Below are 20,673 nucleotides of genomic sequence, written 5' to 3' on the forward strand. Positions count from 1 at the left end.
TCAGAATACAGTAGAATTATAGATTTATTGTCTTATTCACAATTCACCAATGAACATAAGAGATCAGAAAAAAACAAACATTTTTTGCAAAGTTTACACTGATATTTACAACATGCCTCCATCACAATGAAAGAAAAGATGAGACGTGTTGAAGCAAACACTGCCCACACACTGTAGCCTATATACTGCAAAGCATGAAGACTAATGTTGGCTCCACTGAGTACATTTCTGCACAAGATAAATAAATGACAAAAAACACACTTTATACTTCAATGAGAGGTATTTAAAACAATGAAATACAACATCAGCTCTATGATTAATGGCCATTTTGTACACTTAATTCCAATCAATCAAAACATAATCATTTTACAAGCTACAATCAGAGCAGAATATGGTAGTTTGGGCATATTAAAGTGCTCAAATAAATTTTCCAAGTGTTTCCTGATAAAAATATTTCATGCTCTGATACTTTTTGATCTTATTACACAACAAAAAACAAACCCTTTATGGGTTTAAAAATGAAGCCAAATTTAATTTCCACAAAACTGCGTGGAACGCAATAAAAACAGGCTGAAAGTTAAATACAAAGAAAATATTTTGTGTGGCATGGGAATACTTTGTCATCTAGTGACAAAATCATCACTCAGACTCAAACTTTTTATTTTTCCATCTCTGTGGCCTGCAGCCACCAGTAATTATAGATATAGCCAATCCACTAAACCCACTCTTGTAACCGTGATGAATTCCCATGGAATTGTTAAAGCTGACTGTCAAAGACAGAAGTTCAAATGAGAGGTGGATGCTTCACAAGTTACTGTTCTCTATAATTCAGTCAAAGGGTTTAAATGACATGATTGTGTGTTCTCCAACACTTTAAAGTTGTCTCTCACCCTATCTTTGTCTTTCCAGCCACAGATCAATTTCCCCCCTGAAGAAGTGTATCTCTAAAAATGGGTTAGAAATATTTTTTGATGAAAAGCTTGCGTAATGGCAAAAACAGCAGGGCACAGTGAACATTTTCAGAAATGTGGTCTTTCAGAGTATTAGATCTTACTCATGTGGTGTTTGCAAGACAGAAAACAAAAATAGAAATAATCATAACATAAAATGTGATCCAATGTAAAGCTGACTTACCTGTGTTTGCAATATTTTTTTAGAAAAAACAATGGAATCCTTTTGCACAAAGGAGCAAACTATAAATCCCATTAGTTAAAGTTTGTTTTGGTCTTTTAACTGCAGGTATTTTAGGGAGAAAACGTGTACAAGATGGACCCGTCTGAAGACAGCTTGTATAATAGTCTGAGTTAAAAGTATGATAGTGTTTATGAGTGTGGTCTAATTCTTCTGGCATGCGTTTGACAGTATGATATAGAAGTATAATGATACATCCATCATTTTAATTTGGGCATTGAATGCAGAAGGTTCAGATAAAACCTTAAAAAAATAGCAAAATCTTCGGAAGATCTGGGAAATGGAATCATAATTTAGTGTGAAGAGCATATCAGAAAAACAAACAACAACAAAAAAAAATCTAATTTGTGGTAAATTATTTTAGATCTTAAGTTAAATTGAGAATTCAAGGCAAGTAATTAAATATAACCTTAAGATAGCCTTTAAAATGAATGGCACTGGTTCATAGCTGCAGATAGTTAGGAATGCTTTATTTCCAGCTTAAAGAAGATTTGCTCTGGTAAACGATGTGCTGGATGATGATACAAATTTATTTTGCCGTATAACCTTTATTCTCTGAAGGCATAGCATACCTTTTCTCTTTGGCATAAGAGATGATGTGACCTACATTGCCAGCCATGCAGGTTGAGTGCAGTAATTTTCAAGATAGAGTTAAAAATATCTTGTGGAATGCTTTAGTAAATAATAGTATGAATACCCACTGTCACCTGCAAATATGTCCACCAATCCTGTTTGGACTATATACATGATCAAAGATGACCAACATTCTAAAAACATACATATGAGCAAAAATACATTACAATAGCTTTATAATATTAACACTTTAGCTCACAATTAGAATGTATTTCTGATCTTTGTAAACATTGTGACTTGAATATATACATAATAAAAGCAGCACATCATTGGATTTTCTTTAAAATGATTCTGTTTTACCTTCATATCCACCACAAATGTCACTCTTTTGCTTCCAGAGAATTAAGATTTTCTTGGATTCTTGGTTTAATTAATATTCCACTTGAGTGAAAGGCTGCCTGCTGCACCAAGTGATTTTTAAAAGGGTTTCATATTTTAAAATGCTTGTGACAACACATAATAGATTTTCTATAAGAGCTGAAAACTGAACAACTTTTAAAGAAATATTCCTATATTGGCATTCTTACTTTGGTTATGCGTTAAAACGTTTCAAAATGTGAACCCAATACATTCATTTCTACCATTCAAAATCTATTATATTTAGAGGAATGAAAACTTGGTTGAAACTGTGGAAAATGTACAACATTAAAAAAAAAAATTGTTAAAAATCAACACAGCCTTACATAACGCACCGGCATCCTCTGAAAAGAAATGCAGAGTATGCTGAAACATCATTTAAAAAAATATAAAAAAAAAAGGTGTGCAACAACAGAGGACTACCATTACCTGAGTACCTTCCCTTTTACACTGAAGTGGATCTAAATCAATGCAGAACATATGAGATACAATGCCACCAAACATGAACAGATGTCTTCAAAATAGTAGTAAGCCAGGAACACACTTAATGCAAATCTTGCCCACGTTCCTGTTGCCATGTGCACTTAAGACCCACCTGGTTTTAGAGCAGGTGATCAAGGCTGTTCTTGGCAACTGCTGCACCTACCAAACCAAACCCCTGCTTAAATTATGCACAAAAGATGACCACAAGACATTTGCCACAGAAGCACACAAATGTAGATAAAAAACAGTCATGGCAGTGGAGGAGAATTAAGAAACGACAGTCTGTTTTAGCCTTTTACACATTTTCTGTGGCAGGTGATGCACCCTTTATGCCTTGAGCCCCATTAGTTGGCAATGTTCTGACTCGATTCACAGGAGAAAAACTGGCAGTGTTGATGATTGCAGTCATCCCCTTCAGATCATCCTGAGAATGTTTTATGATGCGTCTTTCCATGTTTCATCTTAATACAGAGTTCCCTAGATGTCACATGACTGTCTCCCTCTCCTCTTCAACCACAGGTGAGGGCTTCTCGTCCTCCCTCAGCCGTGTATGAGCAGGTTGCTCCTCTTTGGGAATGTGGAGCTCTTGCCCCGATGAAGGTATAGAGTTCTCTGAGACTGAGCCATTCTTCACATACCCAGGAAGGTTCCTGTGCCCATTCACAGGCACTGGTCCCAGCCTTGTGGTAAGATGAAGGGCCAGTGGTCCCCTGGCAGTGACATTGGTAACACTTGTGTGTGATACCATAGGTCCATAGCTGTAAGTGTTACTGCCACTCCGCGCTTTTCTTTTAAAGTCCAGGGCCAGGGTTCTCCTGCTCCAGGACTTTTTGATCTCAGCTTGTACCTTCGAGGACACAAAATAATTTAGACCTAAAAGAGCAGTATATTTAAAAAATAAAATTAAAAAGTAAAACTTTTTTAGTTCCTACCTCTCCGTTGCAAAAGCAGTATATAATTGCGACAAAAAGTCCCTGAAAAAGAATAGTAATTTTACTCACATTATCACAACTCAGCTACGTTTAGCATGCACTTAATGACATTTTAGCTGTATAATTTGGCATTATCTCTGATATTTTTCCTCATCAGTTACCCCTGCCATTTTCCTCATCTTAATTAGGATCTTACCACAAATCAGGAGCTACACAATGCAGAGGTTTGAAATTCTGTAACTGTCTTTTGGTGATAACCTTTATCCTGAGGACATGTTAAATCCAAAGAGGTCAATCAGATTTGAAGGGCGGACATAAAAGACCCTCAAAGATAAATTTGCATTTCCAGGATTTTTACCGGATTTCCTTACCTGGAAAGAGCTGAAAAGCATATCATAGTGCATCTGGATCATCCATGGAATTTCAGACATCTCTGTATATGGCATGGAAATGAATATGATGTAATGGACACCAAACAGTGGCATCAGCACCAACGTGGACTTCAAAAGTTTTCTGTAATGAAACATATCGTAATCTTAACCAAACAGCAGATCCACATTACAGAACAAAAATACAGTATTCAAAACTCTTAGCAGCCCCAGTTCAGTTATCAGAGATTTTAGCTTTAAAATAGCTTTTACTTGACCCTTACATTTAGTTCGGGTCAAAGTTGACCAGTTATGACATTTGACACCAGTGAAAATACCATGACACAGACAAAAGATCTGCAAACACCTGCAATGTAATAAAATAAACTACAATTTAATAAATTTGGTTTGAAGGGTGGTGGTAGGGGACTCTCAACATTATAAAGGTACATGAGGGGTCATTTCAGTGACGGACATCATGGCAGCAAGACATAATGTGCAACATGCTGTTTGTCTGATTCTCCATAAGGAGGAGGAGGTTAATAGTGATGTGAGGAAAATGTGTCAGAGCAGGGAGACAAAATGGAAGGAAAAAAACAACAACAGTGTTATTTGTTGATCTTTACTTTACACAAGAAGCCAACACTAACCAGAAAGTTCATGTCATTATTAAATTAAGTAAAATATATCTGAGTTATTATGGCTTTTATGTTTTTATGTTTTATGTAAAACAGGACATGAAACTGTGTGATAGATGTTTTTCTCCAAAAACTAGTGTTGCAAAATCTAAAGAATACACTTGCCTGCTCTCTGAAACATTTGTTAAGAATTAAGCATGCATTTATCTTTGTGACAGCAGTTGTTTAGACATTCTAAATAGATCTGTAGTTTAAAGTTTAGTATAGTCACTATGAAGGAAATCTTAGGCAGGGTCCAAACTGACCCAGATCATATTATGAAGGCACAAAAAGCTTTTTTTGGACTGGTTCTTCCATTTTTGGGAATCTCTGACTTAAAGTCATTATACCCTGCATTTTTGGGATTTTTAAAATATGAATGTCCATTGTATGTCATTAGCTTGGGAACAGAACATTTAGTTTTACTGACCCATCTGCATGGATTTGTCTGAACTGGTTTAATTTGAAGCCTTCTGCTTCTTAAACAACAAACAATTGAAAACCACTGGGCAGTGCTTATGCATGTTACTCTCATCTGTTGGTTAATGTTTATGTAGTTTTGCTGTTTATTGTTTTATGTTGACATGTGTTACCGACCTCTTATCAAAATCAACAGTGTGAAAGAAAACATGATCCCAGTCGGTTTATTTTGGTTAATAAAATATATATATATAAAAAAAAAAACTACAGGAGAACGCTATCGGGAGTTTCTCCAGGCAGTTTCCTTACTTCACAATGTCCTTAGGAAATAGCAGTTAAAAAGATTGGTGGAGATCAAAAGGAAGTCTGGAAGCTAAAGAATACTTTGGGAGAAAATGCACATAGGATTGCTGGAGAGGCAGATTAAAACCACAATATTCTTGGAAAAACCTTCAGGAGGCTTTAGCAGAATCTGGAGTGGAGGTACACTGTTTTACTACTTTGCAGCAACACCTGAACAAATATGACCTTCATGGAAGAATCAGAGGGAAATCTTTCCTGATTCTTCAACACCAAATTCCAGAGAGGAAAAAGAAATCAAAACTTCTAAACATCTAAGCCTGAAGTCATTTGGAAACAAGTTCTGTGGACTAATGAAAATCAAAAGGGCTGCAGAAACTGGAACTAGTGTGGGCTTGAATTTATTCTGTTTGGGATTATCTTGTAGCCAGTAATAAGTGGAACATTTACAGGTAGAGGGGGAATGGATTCAAACAATTACCAGCAAACTGTAGAAGTAAACATCACGTGTCTGGATGGCTGCTGCAACAAGACAGAGATCCTAAAAGAAAACTCAAAATCTACACTGCCAAACCTAGATTGGCTGCTGTTCACAAACCCCGGATCTAAGTAATGTTACATGTCAGAGACTTAAGAGGAGCAAACATAAAATGACCCAAAAATCTCACTGAAGCTGAACCCTTTGGCAACAAAATGGGTAAAAAAAACAAAACAAATGAACAGCAACTTCAAACAACAATTTAAAGACTCCTTGCTGGCTTCACTGAAATGTCAATAAAAAAAAATCACTGTCCAATAGGAGAGGACTTCTCAAAAGACACTCCTACCCGAGAGGTCTGTGCCAGAAGCTCCCTGAAAAAGTCAGGGAACACAAAGGAGAGTCAGGAAGTGTAACTGCAAAGATAGCAGCGAGAGCAAAACTCTGATCAGTTATGATGAAACCGAGGAAAGTGATGACAAAATATATCTTGCCAAACAAAGAGACGATAAAGACTTTACACAATTGCTCTAAGATCAGGATTGCAGATAGTAAGTTTCACTTTTAAAACTACTTTTTCGTTTTCACTAGTGTTTTTCTTTGTTTTTTCTTAAAGTCTTAATTTTATAGTGGGTATGCATCGTTTTAGTGTTGTGTTGCAATTTCTCTTCCTAATCTGAAGGTGGCAGCAGGGGTGGTGTTGGCCAGTAAATTCAGCAGGAAGGAGTTCTTTTGATGGTTCACTTCCGTTCCGGTAGGTAGTTCCTCTTTTAAAATAAAACAATGGCGTCAAATATAGTGCAGTGTCTTCTTGAGCTTGTGCAAGCAAACAAAGAAATAATTCCATCAGCCTCTCATCAACTTGATCCATTGGGTGTTGTTTTAAGAAAAGGCGGTTACCACACAAATTCAGGGAGAAGATCCAGAAATCTGGTAATTCCAAATTGACCAATCACATGGGAGTACCTCCACGTAATAGTCTGCGTAGCAGAGGTGCATGTCAGGTCTAGAAGAGGTGCTCGTGGAGCCTCTGCGGACCTACGGCAGTGAGGCTGTAACCGACCTTACGCAGATGCCATGCGAGTATAAATCCAGTTTAAGGACAAGAAAGGGGATGTCCTATCTTTTACATCTAACTGCATCTAATTTTCTAGAGATAAGCAAATGAGATCACAACCACAGTGGTTTGATGTTGGAAATTGGGTTATTTGATGAATAAATCTTTATTCTGGTAAAACTTCTAAACCTAAATTTATTTTTCCTATATAAATATACTGTACCTGTACTGTTGTCTGGTGTCACACCTTCCAGCATTTGTTTCTCGTAGTTTAGTTGCCAAGACTCTGATGATGTTCAGAAATAATACGAAATTAACCTGAAGAGAAAATAGGAACATAATGATATGATTACATGTCACTGCAAACATAATAAGGTTACCCACTGAGCAGCTATAAAGCAACAGGTGCCTGTAATTTCCTGCACAGCAAGGGTAAAGTGCAAGCTCTGAATATTTACTCACCACCACAGCCACCATGATAGGCACTTGATATATCCATTTCAAATCTCCTGCGCTTATGTCCCAACACCTGCAGAAAATAAACAACACAAGAGGGCTGGTAAGAGATAATCAAGGGTTAAGCTGGCAGATGAACCAGAATCCCTCTGTTTCTCTCTGGTGATCTCTGACATCTTTTTACAATATAATAAGACTTTGAGATTATATAAAGCATTGTCACTATATTCCCCTGTCCACCAGATATATCTAACACATCCAGAAGCATCATATGAAACCATGAAGAAACTAATTTCATTTAATTGATCATAGCCAGAATTAATTAAGGTCATAATTCTAACCTTAATTCATCTTTAATTAATTCATTATCCCTGAGTTTCACATACATCTTCTTGATGATATGGCTTTCAGAGGTCTAAAGACTTAATCACTTCATGTACAGCACAAAAAAAAAAAAAAAAAAACCTAAATATTCCCTTATTTTCTATTTTTAGCTGTTACATGTCACTTCATCTTTTAGCAGCAATACGTTTTTTTTTTTACCACAAGCATTGACAGTGCTTTATTTAGGTTGATTTAAATACATAGCCTCAATTTTACCAATTACTGCTGAAGGCACACGCTTGAGCTGTAGTAACTGTCATGCTTGGGTTGCTTTTCTGCCCGAGAAGACCTAGGCAGGCAGAATTGTCCTTCTGTTCGCCTTCTGACTAAGAAAATGCATAGCTTAGTATTTTGCAGATGCTGGACATAACACCAACCTAGCTGTAAGCTCTGAGCTCCAGAGTCTGTTCATTGTTTAGGGCAACATGGACACAGAGGAGAGCGATTTTCAGAGGGGTTTGAGGTATCACTCCAAGGTTGGTTTAGGGCAGTTTCCTCTCTGATGGCTTTGACCATTCAGAAGTTTAAGATGCATTTTCTTGAAGTATATCTTTAAAACCCACCCTCTAATTATGTGTCTATAAATGCAGCAGGCAAAGAGAGTCTGAGTTTGAGTTAATTAAATTTAAGGGTTTTTTTTGTTTGTTTGGTCAGCATTAAGTTCTTAGTTAAATATATTCTCCTTCCCCACCCTCTTTGTAAGAGACATAAGACATTCTTTGTATAGTCATATTTGAGGAAACAACCATTTCTTTTTTTAATATACTGTATTTTTAACATTTTGAGTGGTTTCATACAGTTTTGTCCAAATTGGCCAGAGGTGTAAACTTGCATGATTTCCTGTTTTTGTCTCAGTCTAATGATGAACCTAAAACCTGACCAGAGGGTATTCCACCTCTTATCCAATAGCAGCTTAATAGAGAAACATACTGTAATGTGACAAAGTACCCCTGTTTTTCAAATTCAAGGCTTTACATGTCAGAATATTATATATATACTGTATATATATATATATATATATATATATATATATATATATATATATATATACATATACACACAAACAGTGGCCATTCAGTAGCTTGCAGAACCCCTTAGCAACAATGACTTATAGTAATTGTCTTGTGTATGCTCTCAAAATGATTCTCCATTTCACTGAAGTTTGCAGGTTATTTATTTTTGCACAGATCTCAAAAGGGCCCATCACAGAATTTTAATCAGTTTGAGTTGTGGAAAATGAGCAATATCAAAAACCTTATTTCTTTTCCTTTTTAGACATTCTGCTGTAGGCTTTGTGATGTACTTGGAACCATTTTCCTGTTGCATGACCTACAGCTGTCAGACAGATGGCCTCGCATTTGACTCCAGAGTAGTTTGAAATACAAGAGAGTTCATAGTTGATGTCTTAGATGTGTCAAGGTCCTGTGGCTGCAAACATACCTAAAGAATTAGTCCTCCACCACTGTGTTTGATAAATGGTGTGAGCGATTTTATTCTTTTTTTTTTTTTTTTGTCGAACTTCATGGCTAAACATCTCTACTTGTTCTAAATGACATTGGATAAAGGGCATTGTTCCAGAAATATTATGGTTTTAAATGCAGCTTTGCCAGACTGCTGCATGTTCTTTTAAAACAGCAAAGGTTTGGCCTTTAAAACAAGCCAAACTTGTTCAGTCTTTTTCTGATTGTGAGCTCTAACATTTAGCATGCTAAATGAGAACTGTAAAGTTTGAGATGTTGTGCCTGGGTTTTTAACAATTACTTTTAACTCTAAGGGAACTTCCTGGGATATTTCAAAGAAAACTAGAAACTATCTTCAGCATACATTTGAATGCTGCAGACCAACAAACTTCCACAACTCCTACAATTAATCACAAGGATTTAATTAGCTGCACCTGGTTGTTACTCCCCTTCTTAACTTTTATGAAAGCAGTAAGGTGGGTTATTTTTTCACACCAGTTTTTTTATGTATATAAATAATGATACAGTGTACTATGTCATATGTTGTTGGTCTAAAGTAATATTCACTTAATTTCAAAATCTGGTGAGATTAAGACGCTCTTTTAATTTCTTACATGCAAAATCTTAGAATTGAAAGGAGGGGTGTATTTTCGATTTCACATACTTGTATCATCAGTAAAAACTGCACCATCTGAAAAAGAGAACTTCTGACTTTAGAATTTCTGCATTAAAGTTTAACAAGAGTGACATAAGCTTAAATCATGCAGATATCTTACTCTGTGTCAGCGTACGTGGCTCTCAAGGTTGCCCAGATAGTCACAAACACAGCTGGCACTCCTAAAAAAATTAAATCAAAACTACATTAAATTGCTGTCATAAAACAGATTTTAATAGGATAAAGTAACTTAAGTATTTAATTTGCTCAAAGGTTACTGTTTAAGTGGAACTGGGTTGCACAGCATCCACATTGTATGCGCTGTGCTTATGTAATCGATACGCACAGTGTGTACAATGCAGGAACCGTGAAGCCCACATTCATGCTGCATCTCTGTACAGATGAGTCATTCCCCACTGCTTTCACTTGTTTTGCATATTTCTTTGACCATTGAAAATTAAGTACCTTATATTATATTTTATTTGCATGGGATTAAGGCTAACGATTATAGGGTAATCATGTGAATGTAAGCACAATGCAAGTGAAGCAGAACTTACCCCATCCAATCAGGGTAAATCCCCAGAGATACTTTCTGTCCGAGAAAAAGGTCATAAAGATGAGGCTGTGGAGGTAAAGACCCTCCACAAGGATCCAGTAGTAATTGGTCGCCAGGAAGTACATGAACAAGGTCACGATCACCTTACAGCTAATCTATAGACAAACAGCAGACAAGGAAAGGCAATTAATCAGTTTCCCCATCGACAAAAACATGTTTTATTTGTGGAGGTTTTCTTTAAACACATAACATATATTTAATTTCTGTTGTCTCCACTGCATATTTCTCTTGCATTTTGGCTTCAACAACAGCTGATATTACAGTACAATCAAGAGAAATACTTTTGAATGTTTTACACCTCCCTCTTTTGTTATTTAGGTTGACTGATTCTGATCTACCTCGCACTTCGTGGAAATACAGTCTAAAGGAACCAAGAAACACTCAGTCTAACATAAAAACACCCTTTAAAATGTCACGTTTGCAGTTCAAACATCATCTAACAGTTGTGAGTGAGCAGGATTTGCAAATGGAGAACATCTGCAGTAATCTCTTCAGGAATTTTCCACTCCAGGCTGCTGAATACATGCTCCTTGGTAAGCAATTAAATACATTTATTCGAAGACCATTGAATCAGAGAGTAGCAGCTGATTCTGAACATTGCCACAGTCCTCACTGAGGCTTGTGATAAGGGCCACTCCACCTCTCTTATGTTTGTACTGGTTTTCCCTGCAGCAAGCAAGTGATTTTAAAGGACTACAATTGGCTTAAATAAACACTGAATGGATTAGTATCAAAATTAATTTCTTGCCTGCCGATACATTGTGAACCATTCTCATCTCTCAGGTTGTCTGGGAGAGGTTTGTTCAGTGTCCCCTATGGTTAAAACTATTGCACTCCATAACTGAAATAAGCTTAAAGAAAGGATGGGGAAGCTGAAAATAACTGCCTGCTCCACCTCCTTTAAACCAAGGCATTCATTATCTCTTTCTGTTACTAAATTACATGTATTCTTAAATTTACTACATGATATATATATATATATATTTGTTATTAGGTGTCAAACATTAATGTTCTTTCTCGATCATTTTACACTTGATGTAATATTCTTGCTGTTATGTGCATTTTATTGTCTTTATGTTAAATGGTGTAACAGCAATTCTTACATTATTCAAGGTCAGTAATGTTATGCAATTCATTTGAATTAGTTTTACTCTACAGAGCACTGATTATAGCTGATTATGTTTTCAAATCCTGGGATGGGATTCTGTTCCAGCGTTTTAGGCAAAACATTGGTCAGTCAGCAACTTTAGTCCAGACTGAAAATAGCCCCCTAACTAATTAACCCTCCAATCCACAGACTTTTTTTTCACATTATGACACACTGTTACATAAGCAGCTTAAAATCATATTGCTTTTAACTTCCTCACGGAGTAAAATGTACAATCACACACACAAAAAACTGTTTATTCATCTATGAAAATGAGTTATTCACAGATGTCTAAGTATGACTGAATTCAGTGTAGGTATATATTTGATGTTTATGCTCTTTAATCTTGCCCAACCTGCTGTGACCTAAATTGGTCAGAGCAGTAATCACTAATCACAGCTATGCGCTTACGATTATTGCAGTGTGGTTATTACTCACTGGTCCCAAGGGGGGCTGGGTAGCTTATTTTCTCCAAAGTTTTTTTTTTTTTTTTTTGTTCTTTCCCCCAGCTGAAGCAGTGCTGGTTCTGAACGAAAGACTTAAGAGCAAATCTTACAAGCTTTTATTTTCTCAAAGTGTAGGAATGTTCTCTAGGAGAGTGCATTCCTGTAAAGTCCAGATAGGCAGACTAGACTGAAGTGTTTTAGCAGCAGAGGTGAGTTAAAGTAGTTGGGTTAACTGCCTCAACTTGTGTGTGTTGAGACAGTTAACCCTTGACAAACATAGTGAATATTACTGACTATTAGTTTTGTAACAGAAGAGCACTATTACTAATTTTGGGTTACTTATAGCTAGACCCTACAAATTTTTAAAGGGAAGACTTATGAGATTTTTAAAGCATTACATAAAAATGTGTACTCACTTGAAATAACAGGGTGTTAAATATATCCAGGGGTGAATGGATTTCTATTGAAAATTCTTTTGGCATCTCTGGTCCCAAAGACCTTGTTGACTACTTGATTTGCCACCACCAGCACTCTTCATTTGCAGAGGCAGAATTAGCCTGACATGCCCAGTGGACTGTGTTCCTCCTATTTTGCAATTATATGGTTGACATTTTCAGCTCCCAGTTATCTCTTTTGAAAACAAATAGATTATTGATTGACCACCTTGAACTTAGCTACCCAAAAGTCCTAATTTAACCCATTTAATTGATTTTATTAATTTGAAATCTAGTGACATTTTGAGTTAAAAATTCCAGCCTTCTTAGTATAAAAAAAAAAAATAAAAAAAATTAAAAATTATCACCCTCTTCAGTGCAACTGCAGCTTGTGAAAGGTAGCTTGCTTACATGTTTATTTATTTTGAAATTTATTTGAAAAGAAAACTATATTAAATGTAAAGTTACATTATTAAGAAATGCAACCATTGCTATGCATGTATGACTTCTAGCCATAGCGAATTTGCAGTCCTCGTCCCTTTCTGTGTCCTTATAAATGTGTTGATCTATTTAACATTCAGCTCAAAGCAGAACTATGCCTCTTTAATGCCTCACAGTGTCTTTAAAGCTGGACTGGATTAATGGAATAATTAAATCAATAAAGTCCATAAAATTTAAGAGTTATAAAACATGTTTGCATTTAGAGCAGAAAAACACTGAAACATGTTAAGAAATATAGAGGACTGATATGATAAAATGGCTTTGAGAGCAGAGAAGTTTTTACGATGTCATCTCAAACTCTAAAGCATGAGTGAAAATCAGTTGCTCTCATCCGTAAAATTAATAGCTTTTAAATGGCATCTTTGCTTTTGTTACCCACAGCCTAGTTATTTTTCTCTGTTCCATACAAGGCCTTAATTCATTATCTAAAGTTGTGGAGGACAAAAGCATATTTATATGAAATTCATTAATAAAGTTGTACTACTTGGAATTTTAAATAGATTAAATTAAAAATAGATGGACTCTTTTATGTATGTTATGGAGTTTTGAAAAAGGGAGTGATTAGAGCATCATATAAAAACTGTTTTCTAAACAGTTTTCAAATGCCAGTTGTGTGTTTGATATGAATGCATAAAAAAGAAAAACTTAAAAGTAAAATCTAAGCGATTGATGTGGCTGTCTTTATAATCTTTTTCAATGGAAATTAATGCATTATTAATGCATCATTAGAATACAAAAGTGGTAACTATAAAAAGTAAATGAACCCAGGATAAGAATATTGGAAAACTGGAAGTATTACTGCAGTAAACAGCTCAAGTTCAACTTGTTTTCATTACTTTATGGACCTCCCATGGATATATTTGCCTTGTTTTAGTAAGCAGTTAAAAAAAAAAGCTCAACACAAGAGTTGTACACATTAGTGTTTGTGTTTGAAAAGAGGTTAATAATAATCCAGTTAGTTACATGCTGATGTATTGATAGGATGTGAAGTAGTCCCAGCAACCAACACGGGTTTAGTCATCCATTGATTTAGCTCTAGATGAGGTCAAAGCTCCTCATGGCTGCAGAGGTCGCTGCTGTGCTCTCATGCCATGATTAATTGAAGACAATGCCCTTTTTCTACGTTTTGTCTTAGTATCATCTCTTCCTTCTGTCGTCAGTTTGTGATTCCACAAGCACTGCTGGGAAACATCAGGGGTTTTACAAATAGACACGAATCACTGATCTGAACATGACCTTTTATTAATTTAAGAATTTAAAGATTTTCTACTGCTCATGATAATCGAGTTCCTGTCACTGATGGAAAAAGGTACTGGAAAAATGACCCTTTTCCATAGGGAATGGTCTCCATGTATTTTAGAATATTTCAAATAAAGGTTTGTGTAAATGAATGCACCCTGCTAAGGCACAAACAATGAAGTTCTGTCACTGTTTTACATTTATTGTAGCATGTTCTTTGAAAAAGATGTTCTAATACAGCATTACCTAATTTAAAGATTTACAGAATAAGATGTTTACCCTGAATAAATTGCACAAACTGTTTATGTATTAAAGCACCCATGAAAAGTATACAGTCTTTAAACTTTTTTATTTTTTTTGACTCTTAAAGGAAAAGCCAAGGACTGGCCTAGTAAAACGTTGGCACAGTGACAAACAGTATATTTGCTCCAGCACTGGAAAAGCAGGTGAGACTTTGCAAAATACATGTACCACTTCCACCTTGGAAGCAAACGTGGAACACCAAACTACACTACAAATTAAATTATACGTGCATGCAAAGTAATCAAATGTAGGTGCTTTGAGAAATAATTCTTGGCTTTTTTATATATTATTTGACACACTGAAAACATTGTAACATGAAAACACCTCTTTATCTTATAGTTCCCTTCTATTTTTATTCGTTAAATAAAAAACTGTATTGTGACTCCATCTATAGGTGTGTTCACTTACAAACTGTGTTTTGTTGGCTGGGGGAGGTTCAGTAATGGACTTGAGGTCTTCCACTGTGAATCTTTCAATGTTCTCTAATGGAGATTCAGAGTAGAGAACAACATCTTTCCCAAAAATGCTGATAGCTCTTAGCATGTAGGATACAAACAGATGCATGTGGATGTAGTTTCTGGTGCAGTGCAGACGCCTGAGGAGAAAACAAAACAACAGTAGCAATGTCAAACTGTGGATCTGTTAAAAATCGTGCCTGTGTTCCATGTTAGTTTGCACACCTTTCATGTAGGCATGCAGAAGTGTTTTAACACATACACAAATTATCCTCATCCTAATAAGAGCCAGCTGAGTTCCACGCTGACATTAACACATTCTTGAGATTTAGGAAAAACACACAAATATCAGATTGCTTTGCTTAAAGTGAGCTGTAAAAACAAATTGCAAGCATGTGTTGAGAAGTTGCAAAGATTACCTCTGTCAAAAATTCTCCCAGGACATCCTAAACATTTACTGAAGACTGGCCTTTGCCACCTTTATCCATTGCACTTAATTTGTTGGATCAATAGCCAAAAAGGCTATTGATTATAAAAAAAAGGCTAAGTTAATAAAATAGAAAGGGATAAAAAAGTTGAAAGATTAAAAGCTAAAGATTTATTAGGACCAAATATTATAAAAAAAATATATTTGTTAAACACTAATATGAAGCTACTATTATTTTCATCTATTTTTTTTTTTATACTAAATTCTCATTAATGAGCTGACAAGGTGCCTTCAGAGAGCTATTGATTTAGGAAAACTAATCTAGCGTACATTTCCCAGGTGAAAAAACTTGAACACAAGTGCTAATGTAAAATATCCCTTTGCTCTCCCTGGAAAACATTTATGAGTTTTCCTTTCTGAAAGCCGATGTGTTGAAGGGGAGACATGGTTGGAGCACTTCGGAGCTCAGTGCCAGAATGTCAGATGGGCCCCTGGGATAACTTATTAAACTCATTTGGCCCGTAGATTTCCTGGTGCCAGTTGGGAGCATTCCTAAAACCTTCTGACTGACTGCTTGTACAGTAAGTCATGCCGGTGGGAACAGTGGTAAACACTGCCTTTACATCGATTCTTGATACTCTTATGTGCCCCACAAAATAAGCAAAATGGTCCAAATCTGACCTTGGTATTAGCTTATTCTTTATGCTGGACGTTACATCTAAAATAAAAGACACAAGATAAGGTTTACATACAAAGCATCTGCAGAAAACCATTTTATGTATTTAGGAAAAGGTTGTTTAAATTAAATATTTTACTCTCATTTTTTTGTAATTGGTTGTGAAGTTCTTTTATCTGCTTTATATTTGTCTGTAGTGAAGGTTAAAGAATTACCTCTCCCCGTATAATGGCTTAGGAATCTATGTAAACTGTGGGAAACCACAAAATCAGAACACAACTGTTAGTAGTTTACTAATGAAATGTGAAATCGGCATTAAAATAACAAATAATCTAAATGTCAGACAATGCGACATGGATTACTATAAGCCTACAGGCACACTACTCCTCAAAAGGCAGATGTATTACGGTCTCTTAAAAGTCAAAGAAAAAGTCAGAGGTAAGGTTTGATAGTTTGCATGCTTTAAGTTGTTGCTGTGACACAAAGTGGCTTGTATTGCATGATTAACAATTAGGAAAATTGTGCAAATTGACCAAAGAGCCTCTTTTATCCTTAAAATAATCACAAAATGGACATGCTGTCTGCTTCCCAGTATGCTTACAACTAATAAAACTAAAGTTAAAAAAAAGATGGTAAACAAGCCATCAATTAAACTTTTAAGCTTCCCAATTATCTCTTTTGCTATTTCTCCACCCTTCATTTTTTGACCCACTGTCAAAATCTAATTATCTTGGGAACACCTGAGGTTGAAACGTTCAACTGAAAAAATTCCATAGACTCACCGAAAATATCCCAAGATGACAACGGCCACCATGAGTGATCCCAGAGAGATGGAGTACCCAACTGTGTAGATGATATACAAACGGTGAAAGACCCCCTGTTGGAGAGAGATCATTTGTTAGAATGTCAACAGGGCACCAAAAATGATTAAAACAGTAAATGAGAGGTTTAGCAAAAATCCCCTGTTCATTAAAATGTTAAATGAAGTGGAGGTCTTAGCTAAAATATGGGATTTTCCTAAAGAGAAAAATCTCAAGCTGGGTTATCATTTTAGAAATATTGATGGAAAAATATCAACACTAGCATGTTAACAAATAAAAAGAATTAGTGTTCATTTATAGTTCATATTGTAGTGATATTTTAGTAAAGCTTTTTCTTGATTTAGATATGAAAAAATATGAGTGTCAATTAAACACATTGAAGCAGAACTGATTCTCTTTTACTGAACAAAAGAAAAAAAAAGTTATTTCCTAAATTTGTAAGTTTTCCTTTAATAATCACTAATTAGCAACAACCAACAACAGCAATCAGTTAGTAGAATTTATATTTTATTTTATTTTATCTAATCATAGAACTTAAAATCAATACTTATATAAACTCTGTTTCGATAGGTTTGCCCAGCTTGCCCAAAGACAGTATGCAACTTGGTCTCATTATAACAGAAGTAACCAGTAAGTGGCAACATCCATGACTAAAAAATATATGGCACCATAATTTCAAAAGGAGCAGTTCCTTAAATGGGTTCCTTGGGAGACAGGCATGAATTGCAGCTGTGAGCCTATGATTATCCATATTATTGTGTCCTCAGACAGATTCACCCCGTTCAAGATTGGTCTGCCTACAAAACCTCAAGATGATATCAGCCAAAACTCAAGCCTCAGGGCGGCAGTCGGTTCCACAAACAAATGCAGTGATGTCAAGAGAGTATGTTCTCATTTGAAGGTCTGATGGATGGTGATGGAATCAACAAGTGCTTAAATTAAAATAACCATAAAGGTTGTTCGTTCACACCCTTAAATATGACCTATAGTGGTGTTTAATAAAATACAAGCAAGGAAGGAGGGAAATTTGCCTCATAAGTGTTTCCACCTTGGAGCAGACAACAATCCTGTTTCTTTTAACAAGCTACCAACTCATTATAAGGAAGCAGGAGGAAAGGTTAGATGGTGGTGTTATGCACAGCTCTTTGAATTATTCATACATTTTTAAATGAGCTCAAAACCAACATATGACAAGCTGTTTTTTTCACATCTGATTAACATTCAGTTAATACCACAGCCCTTCACTAAAATACTTAATCACTTCCTAGATGGTTTCTAAGGAATATCATTTGTCGATTTCACAATTACGTGAGTAGGGTAAGAAAATGATGAGTACTTTTCTTTTGATAACATGAACATCACATTGATTGATGCCATTTATCTTGGTTACATGTCAACACAACATCTAAAAAAAACTAAATAAAATAAAAAATAAAAAACTCATATATATATATATATGGGGCACAAGAACCCCTTGTGATGCAACCAGATACTTCACTGCTGTTATCATTTAGCATTAAGATCTTGGGTCTGGAAAACGCATGTCTCAGATGTGGCGGTGGTCTGCGGTATGGCAGTTTTGCTGTGTGTGCTTTAGTCTGAGCATATGTATTTGCCATTAACTACTGGAACGTTTCCCCAAGGGAAACTTGAACAACTGAAGTCATGATGGGGCAGCTGTACTGTGTTGTGTCATGGTAAAAATGTTTTTTCTTTTTTTATATACTTTTTCCTTCACTATGTCCTAAATAGCATGATTTTTTAAAAACAAGGACTAGAACGCGGGAAAATGGGACATTCATATCATTCTCATTGTATTCAAAGGTACAATGCCATGCTGAAGTATTTAATCTTTTTAGGAATAATCATGTTTTGTTGCCTTCCAACCTGAAATTACAAGACATTTTGTGCAGTTGTGTAATTTTATCAACACAACATACCCACCAAGTATACATCCCCACAAAGTTAAAGCCACCACTATTGCAGCAGAAAGTCTCCTGGGAAGTTTGACACATCTAGCTACTGGGATTTTTACCCATTCCTGAAGGCAAAACGCTTCTATCTCCAACAAGGTGGATGTGTTCTGATTTTGGTGTACATCAGTCTCTAAACCATTCCACAAATTCTCAGTGAGGAAGAGGTCCGTTCTGTAACTGTTTCATTCATAGATATTTAAATATTAACTCTTAAACCTCAAATCTATTTAGCAGTATGCTAAGGTTCACTGTTGTTCTGCATTCTGAACTTTTGTCAGTCTTAATTCTAAGACTTAGACAAGTTTTTCAAAGGAATTTGTTTGTTTCAAGCACTATCCATCATTCCTTCAACTTTGATGATTTCCTTAGCTTTAAAAAAAAAAAAAAAAAAAGAAAAAGACATGTTTTTAGTCTCTAACTTCTGATTTTCTCAACATGTTTGGGGAGTCCTCTTGGCTTTTAATGAGCTCAAAGCAGGCCAGCACACATGGATAAACTGGGTGGTTCAAGCGGGAGAAGTTAATTAACATAAATGCTATTTATAATGTGGAAAAACAAGGGAAGTAAAATAAACAAAATAATTACAGTATTCTCTGCTTGTTACATGCTTTTAATAATACACAGAGGGAATATCACACAAAATAATACTGACTGAACGGGCACGTCAGAAAGCATTATCTCCAAATTAGCTCTGACTCTGTAATTGATGTTTTCTTCTAAACCGTTATCACAAAAAATAAAAAAGAAATTAAACCCAAGTGTAAAGAGTGAGTACCCTCAATTTTCCAAGAATAAAAGAAAGAATAAAAAAGCATGGCCACAATTAGTATATCCATGCTATTTTCAAGATCTGTATCCAGTGAAAGAAAATTATATTTCAACTGTCTATAAAAGCATTTCTAACTTTTAATATTTGTTTAATGTTTCATTGAAAAGATGAAACATTAAACAAATATTAATGATTAAAGTGACCATTGTAAAGAATTGGTAGGTAGAGTTTAACAGGCCTGTGCAGAGCCCTGACTTTGACCCCATCAAACACCTTGAGGATACCTGGGATGGGTTGGTACCTGGGTTTGAATTAAAGGGAAGCTCAGCTCCCCTGAAAGGCAGAGGAGCTCCCCTAAAGACATTTAGCTGATACTTTAAAGGGGAGCCCTAAAAATAGCTCACTTTTGCTTTTTTAATAAGGTTGTTGATGTTTCTTGAAATTAATAGCATTAATTTGTTAACATTGTGTCTTTATTCATTAATTTATTTTATTGACGAATCCTTCCAAATGACGCAGGTGATCTGCTCTGTTTTCTTCAGCACCGTGGACAGCAGCATTGGTTGTTTGCTGTGTGCTGTGACCGTCCGTACAACAACCACTTCCTTGCTTCCTTTTATGGTTGTTAAAGAACTCGCCATCCCAGTTTCTGATTAAACAAGCTGCATACAGTAGCAGCAGATGTTTTTCTTTGGTAGTAACCATATTTTTTGCACTAATATATATATATATGTGCGTGACTTGCAAAGTCACAGTGCACGCCCAAAAATGAGGCTCCCCTGAAAGCCCTGGTGTAATTTGAGCCCTGGCATGTCTTATCATTAATCAGTGCCTGATCTCAGGGCTGTTATTGTGGCTAAACTAGAGCAAATTTCTGAAGCTGGTTTCCAGAACTTGAAATAAGATGTGCAAAAGTCCTGCTTTGGAGAAATGTTTTCGCATTAATGTAATTTTGTTCATGATGTAATTATATGATTGCATGTATTCATTTTAGAAAAGGAAAATGAAGAAA

At 35.7% G+C, this 20,673-nt stretch overlaps 1 protein-coding gene across 2 annotated transcripts in view; it reads right to left on the reverse strand.

Moving 5' to 3' along the window:
- Window positions 1-6: 6 nt before the first annotated feature.
- Window positions 7-20,673, reverse strand: part of pth1r (parathyroid hormone 1 receptor) — a 58,237-nt gene continuing 37,570 nt past the window's right edge. For both annotated transcript variants that reach the window (XM_041993065.1, XM_041993064.1), the window contains exons 5-13: window positions 16,878-16,972; window positions 14,946-15,132; window positions 10,409-10,562; window positions 9,973-10,033; window positions 7,359-7,425; window positions 7,120-7,214; window positions 3,968-4,109; window positions 3,597-3,638; window positions 7-3,511 (exon numbers count right to left, since the gene is read on the reverse strand). In XM_041993065.1, coding sequence (XP_041848999.1) covers window positions 3,149-3,511; window positions 3,597-3,638; window positions 3,968-4,109; window positions 7,120-7,214; window positions 7,359-7,425; window positions 9,973-10,033; window positions 10,409-10,562; window positions 14,946-15,132; window positions 16,878-16,972 — 1,206 coding nt within the window. In that variant the 3' untranslated portion in view covers window positions 7-3,148. The remainder of the gene's footprint in view (window positions 3,512-3,596; window positions 3,639-3,967; window positions 4,110-7,119; window positions 7,215-7,358; window positions 7,426-9,972; window positions 10,034-10,408; window positions 10,563-14,945; window positions 15,133-16,877; window positions 16,973-20,673) is intronic.

This window comes from Melanotaenia boesemani, chromosome 8 (genome assembly GCF_017639745.1).
Source record: "Melanotaenia boesemani isolate fMelBoe1 chromosome 8, fMelBoe1.pri, whole genome shotgun sequence".
NCBI lineage: Eukaryota > Metazoa > Chordata > Actinopteri > Atheriniformes > Melanotaeniidae > Melanotaenia > Melanotaenia boesemani.